At 28.5% G+C, this 15,882-nt stretch overlaps 1 protein-coding gene across 1 annotated transcript; it reads right to left on the reverse strand.

Annotated features, from left to right (window-relative positions):
- Positions 1–1,317: 1,317 nt before the first annotated feature.
- Positions 1,318–1,548, reverse strand: BDBG_17400 (uncharacterized protein; the record flags this gene model as incomplete). The annotated part of the gene is made up of 1 exon (XM_031725130.1): positions 1,318–1,548. The coding sequence occupies one exon, from the start codon at positions 1,546–1,548 to the stop codon at positions 1,318–1,320; it is 231 nt and encodes a 76-aa protein (XP_031579448.1).
- Between the last annotated feature and the right edge of the window lie 14,334 nt (positions 1,549–15,882).

Raw genomic sequence — 15,882 nt, forward strand, 5'->3', positions numbered from 1 at the left:
TAAGTTCAGTTCTCATCAATGTAATACATTTAACTCTCATTAAAGTTACATTGCTTGTACTAGTTTATATATTCCCTATAGAGACCCTCTTCAATGATTCTTCAACTCTGATTCTAGATATTGTATATTGACTTTGTAGTATATCTCAAGGTTGCACTGAAGACAGAATTGATGTGAAATATAAAAGATTTGAATTAAGTATTTAAACAAGTGTTCAGAATTCAGAGTTTTTGATTAATTGAAGAGAAAGATTCAGAGATATATATATACAAAGTAATTATTCATGAAAGTTATCAGATAAGAGTTGTGAAATCAGAGTACTGATATATAATTATTTTCACATGATTTTCTTCAAATTAGAAAGTTAGTATTATCAAAAATCATTATCTGATAGAGTAACTTATCAGCTTAGTAGTAATTTTCTGATTATTTTTCTTTTATTATCTGCATTCTGATAACTTCAGATATCAGAAAATTTCTTCAGAGTTATAATTAGTTTATAATGAATGTTTCTAAATAAAGTTACAGTGATTGCAGTAGAGAGATAACTCTTCAATAATCTGTAATACAATCTGTTGATAATTATTTCATAGTTCATCTCAATATTTATATTGAGTTTTTCATAAATTTCATGACCTGGAATCAGATGTGAAGAATAAAGTGATTATTTATTATAATTAAAAGAGAGCATTCTGTGTTGAATTGTAAATAATATAGACTTCATGATTTACAGTGATTTCTTTAAGAGTTTATAAATCTTCAATAGAAGTAAAAGAAGTGAAAGAAGTGAATTCAGAACATATGATAATAATTTGAAAAAGATGATAATTTATTTTCAATAACTGATCACTGATGTGTGTAAGAAGAAGTAATATAAGAGAAAATAATCTTGTTTCTTAGCTTAGTTATAATTTTAGTACTAACTCAGATTGAATATCATTGATATATAAAAGTAAATAAACAATCTTGATTAATCTCTGTCATATTTCTTGAAATATATTAATATTGTAAAAGAGAGTGTTATCAAATTACATTATCAGATAATATCATTAAAAATATATTAATATTGTAAATATTAATATTGAAAAAATGTTGATACTTATACATTATAGTAATTTGTGAATCATGATAGTTAAATATATATATATATATATATTATTCCTGACTTGATTACAACTTGTATAATAATTTTTGAAAACTCAAAATTAATTTTAATTATTAATAATTATGAACTTAAACTTATAACTAATTAATATAAAAAGAAAAAAACTTTTTCTACTTCTTCTCTTTCTCATTCTTCTTATTATTCTTTATAATCTACTTCTCATTCTTCTTCTTCTTCTTCTTCTTCTTATCTGAGATAATAATCATCTTAAAATCTCTCTCTACTGTCTTCTCAGAGAAGAGTTTCTGCTGCTCTCTCTCAGTCAGATTAATCTGTGTCTCAAAATCCTGCATTTTTTGATCTGCTGTCTCAGGTTTCATCTCAGTGATAAGTAGATTAACATGCTCAGAGAGTAGAGCTATCTTCTCAATGTTCTGAATCATGAAGCATATTCAAGACCTGAATAAGGTCTCAATTCTCTTCTTCTCTACCAGCTCCTGCTAATCAATTAGAGAATAGAAGTGTTATTAAAAATTATTATCTCTCAATAAATAAAAAACTTACTAGTTTTAACTTCTTTATCTGTTACTTTAATACTCTCTCAATCTTCTTTTATTATTACTTATTTACAGTAATACTCTTCTTCTCTCTCTCTCTCTTTATCTTGAACTTAACTTATTCTCAGAACTTCTTCTAATCTCACTGTTACTGTATGAGACTCTTCACTATCTTCTTCTTCAATCTCTTACAGATAGTGTCATTTATATTATTTCTATACTTAGTTCAGTCTAAATCTATCAGAAGTATTACTTAAAATTGTTATTATTTTACTCTCTTACAGAGCCTCTTCAAGGTATTATAACATGTCTTACAATCTGTCTTCTCTTACTTAAACATCTTCTTCTTCTCTCTCTTCAATCTGTGACAGTGCTCACGCGCCTTGATAGTTCACAGAACTGCAGACTATTTGAAGACAGATAACATGATTAATTTCAGTAAGTATTGAAGAGAAGTGAAGACATCAGAAATGATATAATAATAATGATAATAATAATGATAATAATGATGATAATGATGATGATGATAGTAATGATAATAATAATAATAATAATAATAATGATGATGATAATAATAATGATGATAAAAGAAGAAGTGCATTGAAATATATTACTGACTTATCAAATATAAAGAGACAAAGAAAATATTAACAGCTTTCAGAGATATACAGAAACAGCTACAGTGTTGCATAGTAACATCATCTTTATTTAATACATGCAGTGTTGATATTCTTTGTATACAGTTATCATATAATCTATATCAGAGATACATGCAGAAAACAGATCTTTATTACTAGAAAGAATAATTGCAGTGATTCTCTGTTTTCATATTATAAAGATAAGTTATTCTTATTTCTTTCTTCTCTCTTTTCTCTTCTTCTTCAACTCATCACTAAGTTCAAGCTGATATGAAAACTATTAAAACACTCTTAGAAATTCTCAAATTAAAGAGTATAGACTAATCAAATTTTAAATACAGAAGAATCAAATTATATGTAATATTACTAATTATTTATTCTCTCTTAATAAAATCATAGTTGTATCTTTCTCTTCTTCTTCTTCAAACAAAACATGACCTGTGAAAAGTGAGTATTATATCAGATTATAATGACTAACACAGCTTCAGTATGCAGAGCTATATACACATAGTGTATGCTGAACTGAGAGACTGCATGAGTTGCAAACCAGTGTCAGCATCTCAGAGAGAGTCATACAGTGTGAAAAAGCTGCAACTCTCAGCTACATGTGCAGAGAGTGAATCATTACAGTAAGTGTATATACATTATTATTATTATTATTATTATGCTTCAATTATAGATGTATGCAGTCAGAGACTATGATATCTACCTGAGAACTAAAAGTTCTCAGGGTTTTTTCTATATCTATATAGTTAACTATTATACATTCATCAATTTCAGATATATAAAATCAGAAAATTTCAGCTCAGAATATAAAAACTGTTTATAAATTACAGTATTTTAACATCTTCTGATACTTTGAAATCATTTGACATGATAAAAGAAAAGAGAACACAGTCTTAAAGATAGACATATTAAATAGATAGATAGAAAAGAATAGAAAGAAAAAAGTAAAGTAAAATAATAAGAGCTATAGAATAAGATCTCTGCAGTTTACATCTTAAGCTATATATATATTTTAAGACTCTATATAACTGACTGCTGTCTCTGTTCTCTCAGACCTGCTTCAGAGATTATCATTCTCTCTAAAGAGCTGCTGCTCAGCTAGCTTCTATAACTAGCTTACTCATAAGTAAGATTCTCACTAAGAATAATATCAGAGTTACTCAATTCTAGTTAAGTCTCTAATCTTTCAGCTGTTAATCTCAGCATTTCAGTCTATCAATTGACTGTCACAGTCTTGCTTATACTAATCATCTATTAAGAGTATCTAGGCCTTGTCTCATCTAGATTCTTGCTAGGCTCAGAGTGTTCTAATTGAATAGTTTTTAAATCTCATTCTCTGAAAGTGAGTGTCTAGAGTGAGAGAGATGAGACCTGATCAGTTAAGCTTGATAATGATTTACTATTCTGCAGACATTCTAGATCTCAATCACTCTAGTACTGATCTAACTTGAAGTACTCAGAGAGCTGTTAATTCTAAGATCAGTGAGAATTAGCACTCAGAAACCTCTGAAATAAATATCTTAAGCTTGACAATGATTTACTATAGTGCACTCAGAGGCCTCTGATACTGTTTTATAACTTAACAGTGAAAGCTGTGATTAAGATAACTCTTGCAGAGTTCAAACCTGCCCTCTCTTGACATTCATTCTCTGAGAGAAAGGCCGCTAATTGAGGCTTCATAATAGCGTAGTTAACCACTACGCCACCGGGCCAGTGCATATGCATTGCATGAAAGTAACACTTTTTAATAACACTCAGTCTCTGATATCATGAAAATAGAGTCTCTCTGTGAGATTTATTTTTACTAGAAGTCAGAGAATCTTATATTCTTCAAGATTATTTTTATATATCTTATCTGTGAAATTGATGAAGAAAATCATTGATTTCAGTATTCTGTTCTTAATACTATTCAAGTAACAGCAGAGTTCACTCTGATCATACTTTTTAAGTGTATATTTTCTAAATATTCACATTTATACAGATATATACTAATTATTTATTAGCTGATGTTAAGATAATGACTTATTACAGTTATATTACTCTTACTATAATAAATACATGATTGATAATAAATATTGCAAAGACTCTGAGAAGTGAGTATTTTAAGAGTGCTACAGCTCTACAATCTTGATTTTTTTTATTTTTATTTTTTATTTTTTTCTTTTTCTTTTCTTTTTTTTTTCTTTCTCTTTTTTTTTTTTATTCTGATTTTTTCTTGTTTTTGTTTTATTTTTTGTTTTTTGTTTTTTTTTTTGTATTTTATATATTTTTCATAATTAAAATTATATAAATTATAATCTGTGTTTAGAAAAGTAATAATATTTAATAATACTCTCTATTGAATTTTCAATAAATGAGTACTATGTTATGATATTATGTAAGTGAGAAGTGATTTCATAGTCTCATTTAATATCATTCTCAATAATAAAATCAGAATGAAAATGTGACTAAGAATTCAAATATATTCTTTATCTGAGACTAGATTTTTATTTGAAAAGTGAATCTAGAATCTTTAATATTTGAAATAACATGATTTGAAATCAATGTAATGAACATAAATCATGATCAGAAGTAATGCTTTTAGACAACATGATAACTGTAAAGTTTGATTCTGATCTCAGACACGGTCACACGGTCAGTCTATCTCTAATATATGCAGTCTTGATTACCAGTCTTATCAACTGAGTCACGCTGGCTATGAACTGTAGTAGCAGATAGAGCTTTTGCAGTAGATGTAAAGTTAAAGTTCTTTTCACTGATAGAGAATGTTGAGTTCTTTTCAGTATAGTATTCAATTGCAGAATAATTGATTCTTTGATATTCTGATAATTGATCTTTTCAGTTCTTAAGAAAGTAATCAGTCTCATCATATCCGCGGCAGGTGCAATACTTACACTTTATCACTGTATAAAATGTGTTTTCACAGTGAAGATTAGATGTATTTCTTTCTCTGTTATGATTGATTTACTGTGATCTGAGCTTGATTATCTCAGTAAGTTCTAGACTGACTGTGTGACCGTGTCTGAAACCAGGACCAGATTTTTTGATAGTTTCATTACCAATTCGACTGATCCCATTACACAGTTTTAACATTAAATAGTAGTTTCATACTGTTTCAGTGGGACTTACTGCCTACTCTTGTCACATTTTTCAAATGAGATCATGATTTCCACTTCTCAATTTAAATTATTTTTATTGCTTTAAATGACTTTAAATCTCATTTGAGTGTTATCAAAAAGTGTTACTTTTTAAAAAATTAAAAATAGTCTAAAAAAAACCTTAAAATGTCTAAAAATAGTAACTTTATATCAAGAATGGGACTAAATGAGATCAAATGAGACCACTTTCTTATTTTTTTCAAGTCATGATTTCATTTTAAGATCTGATATATAGTCACTTTACATGTTTTTTTAATAGCCAGTCCCAGCGGGATTCACGCCAAGAAATGTATGAGACCAGACCAAATGGGACCAAACATGAAATTCATGATCCCGGCGGCCAGTCTAGTGAGTTCTGCTTTATTATCATCATTCTTGTTCTTTTTCTTTTTCTTTTTCTTTTCAGCTTCTTTCACTGATATTTTCTTTCTATTGTCATTTGATCTGATAACTGTCTTATAGCAGATGAGATTATCAATGAGATCATTAAGATTGATTTCAGAAATAGATGTCTTTGAAATTTCTTAACATAGATTCTTAAGATAGATTTGAACAAATGATTGTATATAAGTCTTCAGATTATGTATGAATTGTTAAGTGAGAAAGTCTTTGAATATTGATCAGTCATGTGTGTTAATGTCAGTTATTGTCATCTGTCAGTGCTTTGTATACAGTGTAACATCATTTGCATAATCAGTAATTAATATAGTAATGACCTTGTTATATAATTTGAATTGAAGATCTGCTCAGTGTATTTGATATTTCAATTCAACTACTTGTCATAGTGCAGTGACCTGTTTCATTCTGATAATATTATTATTATTAGCCTGGTTGAGTTTGAATTGAGCAAGTGTTTACAGCTCAGTCTTCATTGAGTTTTACATACACTTTTATAATCAGCTTTCTTTATATCATCAGATTTTTAAATCATCACTTATAAGCTGAGTATCTGGAGAAAGCTCTTCATCTGCAAGAATGTGAGACACATCAATTAAAATCACTTTTGATTCAATTTCACAGTATCAGATGTTGTAGTCTTTCAGTTCTGAGAGCTTTGTGATAATCTTCATTTCAACATGACTGTAATCATTCTTGAATTCACAGAACTTACCTGTTTCAGTGACTGAGTTCACAGCTGTGATAAGGTTGATGTGGCGGGCTGCGCCTGATCAATCATATAGACTATTTCATTACACTTCACAGATTCCAACCGCTCCATTCTTGAACACGTACACTCCGATTCTCAGCCATTCTCAATCGCTGATCCTCGGCCACTATGAATGCGTATAGATTCTTCCGCTCTGAAGCTCCACTGCATACATCACCACATACGCGTATAAATATTCACTTTAATTACTGATTCTCACACTTTCTCTTTCTTTTCCTTCTCTAATGTTTTTCTCTTTGTTATATAAGACCTATCAATATAATATCAATCTATTCGGCGTAGGCCTCTTACAGTTGAGATTTATTCTCTGCTTCTGTAATTATTATTTTCAGGTAATTTTTACTGCATCTGCTTCTGAGAACCTGATCTCTCATAGATGAGTGAAGCATGTCAACATTTCAGTGACCTCATCAGCAGAGCTATCTTGAGTGAGTGTAGAGTATTCTATTGAGAGAAGGTCTTCTCTTCTTCTTAAACTTGTATTATATTCTGTATTCATTTCAGTTCAAAGTTTCTGAGCTGTTTAAGATGGTAATTACAGCTCAAGTGACTCTTGTTCAGAGATATTGTGTGTACATATTGACTGTGTTGAATATCTTCTATTCATGTGAGAATACAGAGATTGCTTGCAGACTTATTGTGAAAGTCTGTAGCAGATTAATTGATTTTGAAATCAAGAATTCTTTTCAATCTGTGATGAGCAGCTGTAGAATCACTAATACAGCATTTCAGAATTTAATTAGATCTTTAATTTAAGAGTATAAAGTGTAAGAATACATCAAATTAGAGTGAATTCTTATACACAAAAGAGACATCACTTGATGAGGATGATATAATAGAGTAGTTGATTGTGTTATCAAGATCTATCTATTGTGCAGTCTTTTATATGTGTACGCATTTGCCAAGTGATCAGCGTACAGCTTGCTTAGGTGAAAGCGGTCAGCCCGTAGAGAGGAGAATCTGACAAACTGTGTTTAAACTTCTTCTTACAGAGAAAGAGACAACTTCTCTATAGAAAATAATACTATTAAGTAGTTAGATATCTTCTATAATAAATTTTCTATAAACTTCTCATAATTTCTAATAACTTCTACTAACTTCTGAATCAATCATGAATTATAGAGTTATAGAAGTGAATAGAAATATACTTATTCAGATATTATTAACTTACTTATATATTATTCACTTATATTATAAGTATAAATATAAGCTTCTTACTTATTTTCTTTATCTTTCTTTTAATTAGTAATAATCTACTTATCAATATGAAAATTTCTCTGTTATATTATCTGCTACTATCTCTACTACTTTACTCATCTATCTCTTCTTTAATATAATGAAAGTAAGTTAAATCTTAGTTATAGATAATGTATAAGTTAATCTCTAACTGAATAATTTAGTTAAATAATAATATCTATTTATAAGCTTAAGTTTACTGTTCTCAAAGCTTATTATAACACTTACTATATAATAAAGTCTGAGAAGATCTGTGCATACTGCCTCTGTGTGAATGAATTTGAGCTGTTATATAAATGTATTATTTTCAGTATTAAAAAGACATGTAATAATTATCATTTTCATAGTTTAATATACTATACTATATATTCACTATATTTCTAGAGAAAGCTTAGATGTTAATAGATATTATTATAGATTCTCATAGAGTCTTATTACATTATAAAATATTATATTAGAAGATTGCAGAAGATGATATATTATAAGTAAGAAGATAATAATAATTATTATCATATCATGAAGAAGTTGTAAAGTATACTAATAATAAACAACTGATTAATCAGATTCTATCATAATTATACACTGAAATTATTTATTAAAGAAGATCTTCAGATTGTTATTAGTGCAGATCACAATGTTAACTTGTTATTATTATTATTATTATTATTATTATTATTCTTCAATTATAGATGTATGCAGTCAGAGACTATAATATCTATCTAAGAACTTTTAGTTCTCAGAGTTTCTCCTATATCTATAAAGTCAACTATTGTACATTTACCAATTTCAGGTATGCAAAATCAGAAAATTCTAGCTCAGAATATAAAAACTATTTACAAATTATAGTATTTTAACAGCTTCTGATACTTTGAAGCTATTTGACAATATCATGACAAAAGAAAAGAGAATATAGTCTTAAAGATAGACACATTAAATAGATAGATAGAAAAGAATAGAAAGAAAAAAGTAAAGTAAAAAGAGACTATAATAAAACAAATTATTAAAAGATAGTAGATGACTGTTTTAACAGACTATATCTGATCAATTTTCTTTCTTTCATATTCAGATATTTCTGAATTTAGCTATTTTCTTATAGCTGCTTGAGTGTCTGATAGAAAGTCTATTAAGTATTTAATTCCTGTCTTAGTTGAGAATAAGAACCTTATATTTAATTGATTTAGATTATACTTCTCTTTCAATCTGACTTTAAGACTATTGTATAATACACAGTGTATTATAATATACTCAGAATTTTCATTTAAATTGCAGAATGAGCATTCTATTGAATCAAATCTATCATCAAATCTTTGTATATAAGATTTAAAATAGCCATGTCCTAGTTTCAGCTGTATTATAGATGAGAATATTTTCTTTTTACATTTAATTAAACAAGATTTTCACTTGGGTTTTATTTCAAATCTTGAATAATATATACTCTTCTTTTATTTCTACCAGCTTTCATTTCAGTTGTCTAAACAAGATTCTTTTATTTTTCTCTTTATAAAAGACCAGGACACAATTTTTTGAATAGATCTGCTTAATTCTGAATTCTTTTTTACAGCTGAATCAGTCAATTCATCATCATGAATATTTATATAAGCAGAAACTCAGTGTAGATGAATTATCAGCTTTAATGTTCTTCTCTTTTGAATTTTTAAAATGAAGTTTAAGATCAGTTCAAGATTCATTTAATCATTATAAATCTAACTATTTTTAAGTCTTTTTAAAGCAGCTTGACTATCAGAGAATATTTATATCTCTTTCAAACTATTTTCTCTTTTATAAGATTTTATTTCAATAAGTTTGAAAGCTTTCTCTATTATAAATAGTTCAGTATCAAAGACTTCAGATTCACAGCCTAAATTTCAGAAATCTGAGATAAAATTGATATTATCTTCAGTATAAGCAATGCCTGTATCTAATCTATTTAAATTCTTATTTTTTAAGTCATCTGAATAAATCAGAATAGAGTCTTTTATATTAATTGTAGAAATTCTCTTCAAATACTGTTTATATTCTCTCTCTTTAGATAGTTTCCTTATTTACATGTCTATGAGAGATTCAAGCTTTTCTCTTCAGAGAGATATCTTCTCATAATCAACTTTTTCAATATTTAATAAAGAAAATTGATTTTTAATCAGTGAGTATAGTCTGTATAATTGAGAGAGTATTTTCTTTGAAGAATTATTTTCATTTCAATTAAGAAATCTATTTCAATTCAGTTCATTTCCTGAGTTAATTAATAAAAATGAAGAAGAAACTCTTTCTCTGATTATATAATTTAAGCTCATCTTTATAACTCTCAGAGTATAATTTATACAGATCTTTTCAAATCTAATAGTAGAAGAAGAAATTGAAGCTTCAATTATCATTGCTTTAATAGAAGATAATTTAAATACTCTCAGAATTCTTCTCAAAGCTCTGTTTTACAGACTTTGAAACAGTTCAGTAAAATTTTCTTGATTATTTCATTAAACTGTGATTCAAAGGTTGCTTGAGCCAGCATACAATTACAGCCGTACGCCGGCTTCTTATATACTGTACACTAAATTAATTGATGGCTGCTATGACCTCTTTACATTCATAAGCAAGTTCAGAAGCAGCTGTATTATCATTCAGCAGTCATACATTCTTCTGAATCACATTCTTTCTCATCAGATTCAGTCACACTCATATAATCATAATATACACCCTAGCTTCATGCGGATTAGTGTGTCACTAGTGTTCACAATTATATGATCTATCTCTGATTCAGCTAGCATTCTGTGTACATTCTTACAAAGAAACTTTCACTATATTACATCACTTATTCACTAACTTTTCTCATTCTTCAATCATCTTCTTCATTATTATTATCATTAAACATCATCATCTCATTTAAGATTTCTGTCTCTTCTCTCATTCAACATCTTCTATCTCTTGTTCATCTATCACATTGTATGTATTCCTGGTAATAGCCTCTCATTCTTATAACAAGTATTCTCATAGTGTCTATACTGAGCAGTTCATTAGCAGTAAGTATAACACATTGTGAAATATAACTGAAACTTGTTTATCTTCTAATAATTGTTAGAATGTACTATTATAAATAATATATCTTCTTTATCTTCTTATACATCTCTGACTCTCTTTTCTTCAGTGAGTATTTAATCATGTTTTTCTGATCATATTTTCTGATTATTTTGCATGATCACAGATGCTGATATATTTGTTTTAATTTGTGTAGAATCTTCATATGTTGACAGGTCTGTGTCTGCTAATAATTGTGATCTCAATATTGAATTATTAATTGAGAACTTGAGAGACATGATAATGAAGAAATTGTCTGTGTTATATATAACTGAGTCTTCTGCTTCTCTCTCTGCTTCTTCTGTTTCTTTCTCTGTCACTCTTTCTCAATCTTCTACACCTGTCTCTGTGTCTGATTCTCCCGCTTCTACTATCTCTGTTTCTGTGATTCTCACTTTCACTACTTCTGCTCTCTCTACTTCTGTCATCTCTGCTTTCATTATCAGCTCTTCTCATTTCAAGAAGATGTTATATAGACTTAATAAACTATGTTTCTCAGTGTAGATGCTTCTGCTCTTCTTATTAACTTCTAAAACAATTTATTATATAAAGACTGTATATGACATGACTATCTGAAGCTCAGTCACAGACACTGATTATTACATTTGTTTTAAATATTTGTGATGAGATAATTGTTCATTTATATCAGAGAATTATCTCTCTTCTTAACAGTGTTAAGATTATAAGTCTTTTTTTTTTTTTCATCTTCTCTTTCTGACACTGATTTTCCTGTTCTTAGAGGAAATTGTTATGAGTTTTATTATACATGAAGTTGTGATATTCACAGATATTAAGAAACTTTTTACAACTGTAAAGTTTAATATTATAGCAACATTTACTCTGATAAATTTCTTCAGAATAATAGATCTGTATCAGTCTATTCTCTGATATCTGTTATCTGACTTCATGATGCAGATAAAAGATATTCATGTTTTTAGAAACAGAAATGCAGATGTTGTACTCTTTTACATCTGTAGACATGAGACTTATACATCTTATCTAAAATGTTGTTATGAGAATGAGCTGTTTATACATAGTATTCTGCTTTCTGCATTTCTCTGTGTCTCTCTCTCTCTTTCTGAGAAGTCTTGTGTGTGTTGTAATTACATGTACAACTCTAAGATCAGTAAGTGTTCATTTAGTAACTATTTCTATCTCTGATTTTGTAATTCTTATACACTAATAATGATTCTTAGTTGCTTCAGTGTCAGAGATTATTCTAATCAAAGATGATCACACTGCTGAGACTATTTTCTTCTGCTCTTAAGCTTCTTCTGTCACTTTCTCTTCCTCTTCTGTGGGAAAGGTTGTGTGTATATCAGATTGTAAGTGTTTGATCTCAGATAACTTCTGCTATTATTTATCTAATTCTGCATCTTCTTCTTCTTCTATTTCTTTCATCTTTATTCTTTCTGTCTTGACTTCTGATTCTGTGAGTTCTGTGCTCTTCTTCAATTTTTCTACATGTACATATATACATTTCTATATTAATATTTCAGTCAATCTTGCAATAAATGATATTAATGTTATACACAGAGTAATAGAGAAATCAGAGACATGTATAATGTTATTGTAAGAGCAGCTTACAGCTCTTAAATCTCTTACAGATCTTGAGTTTTGAGATTTTCTTTATTTTTGATGTTTTTCAGATAATGTGATGTTGGAAATAGATTAAATATGTGATATATGAAAATGAATAAGATGTGTATGATAATATTTATCTTTTTACAGCTGATTCTTACAGTTAATGATTAATTTATTATTATTTTTCTCTTCTTATGCTTTTTATTTATCTGCTAGTCACTACTCTTATATGATCTCTATATAATACAGTGTTTGATAACTAGGTTCAGCAGCTTTCATCTTTTATAATTCTGTCTCATATATTATACTGTCTCTCTTCACCTGCTTAGATTACTACAGTGAACAGCTTATTAAAACTAATCTTATCTGATCTCTGAGTGTTCTTAGAGATTGAGATGACTTAGTCTTATATATCTGTGAATATTTCTGATAATTTATTCTCTGTGATCTCTGTGATTGAACTGATATAAATTGTTGAATTTAACTCTGAATCTCTTCTTCTTCTGCAATCTGACTTATATACAAGTCTGCTATTTTGAGACTGCTTTTTATCATATTATACTCACTATCTGTGATATATTATTATACAATCAGCTACAGTCTTATTACTTATTGAAGTGTGATATTTATCTGATTTCTTCATTTCTTTTCATTCTTTTCTTATAATTGTGAAAAGATTGAAATAAGTGAGATTATCTGATTTATAAGTATCTATGATTTCTCTTACTTCATAAGACTTTTTAATTATAAGCTTTTTCTTATTCAACACTGATAATAGTACTGTGAATAATTATAATTCACTCAGATCTTATATCTTTGCTTTTATAAGACATGAATTATTTATTAAGTTGTATAAGATCTATCTCTCTGATTTCTTCAATGTGTATATTCTCAGAGAATGTAATTTGAGTATTTTATATAACTTAAATTATCTAGATTGAAACTTCTCAGAACTCTTATTATATATAAGAACTTATATTCTCATCTTAAGACTTAATTTCTTAACTAGTGAGTCTTGTATTCTTTTCAATTGAATTGCTCAGTTCAGAAGTAACTTATTAGCTTTTATATATATATGACTAATCTCTTTCAATCTTGATTTCATGTCTGTAACTGTTGTGTCTGTAACTGTTATTTCTGCTGTATCTGTAACTGCTGTTTTCTTTCTTATCTTTTCTGAAGCATTCTTCAGAATGCGCGGATGCAATTCATACAACAGATAGAATAGTGAATACTTAAAGACTGCATACTGCTGAATTTGTATGACTAATAGCATCTGACTGAGATATTCATCTCAGAGTCTCATAGACTTGCTTACTAGATATTTTATCAGTATATTACTCAAGATTTCATTCAAGTGTTTCATCTTTCAATTTATCTGTGAATAATATAATGTTGTTCTATAATATCTTGTCTATAACTGATGCATGAAATGTCTCACTGCTTCTTCTACAAGATTCATACTATTATCAGTTAGAATCTTGTACAGTATTTCATAGTTAATATAGATCTCATTATATAGAAACTTTATCATTATCTTCTCTATTATCTCTGAAACTGCTTTTATAACTGATCAGCTAGTAGTGTAATTAATAACAGTGATTATTCATTGATTTTTATTTGATATTTGTAGCAGTATGTCTATGAGATTTATCTCTTATTATTTGAATAATTGTATTGTACATTTCATCTGATATTATACTTTCTCATATTCTAACTCTTTCTTAGATTCTTTTGTAACCTGATAATTCAGACACTTGTGAGTATACATCTGAATGTTCTCAGCCATGCTTGATCAGTATACTCTTGATTTAAATACACTCATGAGTTCAGAGCTTTCTAAGTGACTGAATTCCTTGTGTATGTGAGTCATCAAGTCATGTCTAAATGAATATTCTAGATAGAGAGCTTTCATATATTCTAGATTACAGTAAAGCATAACATTGCTTTCTAATTTTCTCAGCTTGAAGTTCAGAAGCATCTCTTCTATTACTTTTACAAGATACTTATTATCTGACATCTTACTATTCTTTAAGCAAGAGATCATTGCATTCACTCATTCTGATTTCTTACACTCTCTCAGTGTGTTTAATGTGAACTTTTCTTATATCTGATTTGTAGAATCCTCACTCATGAAATTGAGTCTGTGACTGATTATATCAGACATCACAGTGTCTGACCTCTTTCAGTATTTGATATTAAGATTGTACACTTGAAACTCTGAGATTCAACATGCTAAGTATTTGAAAGGTTTCATTATTAATTATAGATAGATGAGACTTTCATGATCTGTAATCACTGTTGTTGTATGCCTGTTGTCAATATATCTATCTCACAACACCAGCGCGTGCTTAGTCGCTAGCAATTCCTTTTCATGCACTGGGTAATTGAGGTGAGCGTCCGCTTCATCATCCTCGCCCGCACCCCATTCGGGAGCCTGCTTTCCCTTGGTGTTCGCAGGATTCAGAGAGTCATCTAACACGGGCATCTCTTTCACTTTGAAGACTTTTCATAGAATATCAGTGAGTGCCTCTGAGCTTACTAATTCTGCTAGTTTTTTGACTTTCTTGCTTCTCTTGACTGTGCACACTGTGTGTAATCTTTTGTATCATGATTTTGACATCTGTAGTTGAAGCAAGCTCAATGCTTACAATACTAAGATTTTCACTCAGAGAATCTCTTTTTCAGAGAATTCAGCACTTTAGTGATGATATTCAAATCTAGATTCATTGCATCTGAGTGTGTAACTTGTATTATAGAAGTCTGATTATCTGTTCTTCACTGAGATATACTTAATTGCAGTATTTTCTGTTATAATTGACTCACTTATTTCTATATAATGAGAATATTATATGCTTCTTTCATTATATCTGATTACAAGATTAAGCATTTTCATTCTACTCTCAACTCAGATATAAGATTATGAATGAAGATCTGTAAATAGAAAGATGTTAAAAACTCTTCATTTAACATAAGATAATGTAAACTGAAGTGTGTGAAGTATGATATAAGATCACTCACTTATCTACACTTAGTGAAATATTTATAATACTTATCTCATACATTCACTTCCTCAAAGTTGTATAAGATTTATTTGAAAAACTCATTTCATGTTTATAAAACTGAATATTATTTCAGATCTGTAAGATTTATCTTTTTATCTGTTATTTATAATAACTTCACTTTTCTGTGTAGAAATGTGACAGATCTTAAGACTTGTTGAAATTCTATTAACTGTCTGTCTGTAAGTTCACATTCAATCTGATAATATAATTATATCTGACTTAGTCAGCTGATTACAGCATTATTTTTTCAGTTATTATTGAAGCTTGATAACTTCAGCAGATCTTTCAGTTTAATA

This window comes from Blastomyces gilchristii (assembly GCF_000003855.2).
Source record: "Blastomyces gilchristii SLH14081 genomic scaffold supercont1.14, whole genome shotgun sequence".
In the NCBI taxonomy this organism is placed as follows: domain Eukaryota; kingdom Fungi; phylum Ascomycota; class Eurotiomycetes; order Onygenales; family Ajellomycetaceae; genus Blastomyces; species Blastomyces gilchristii.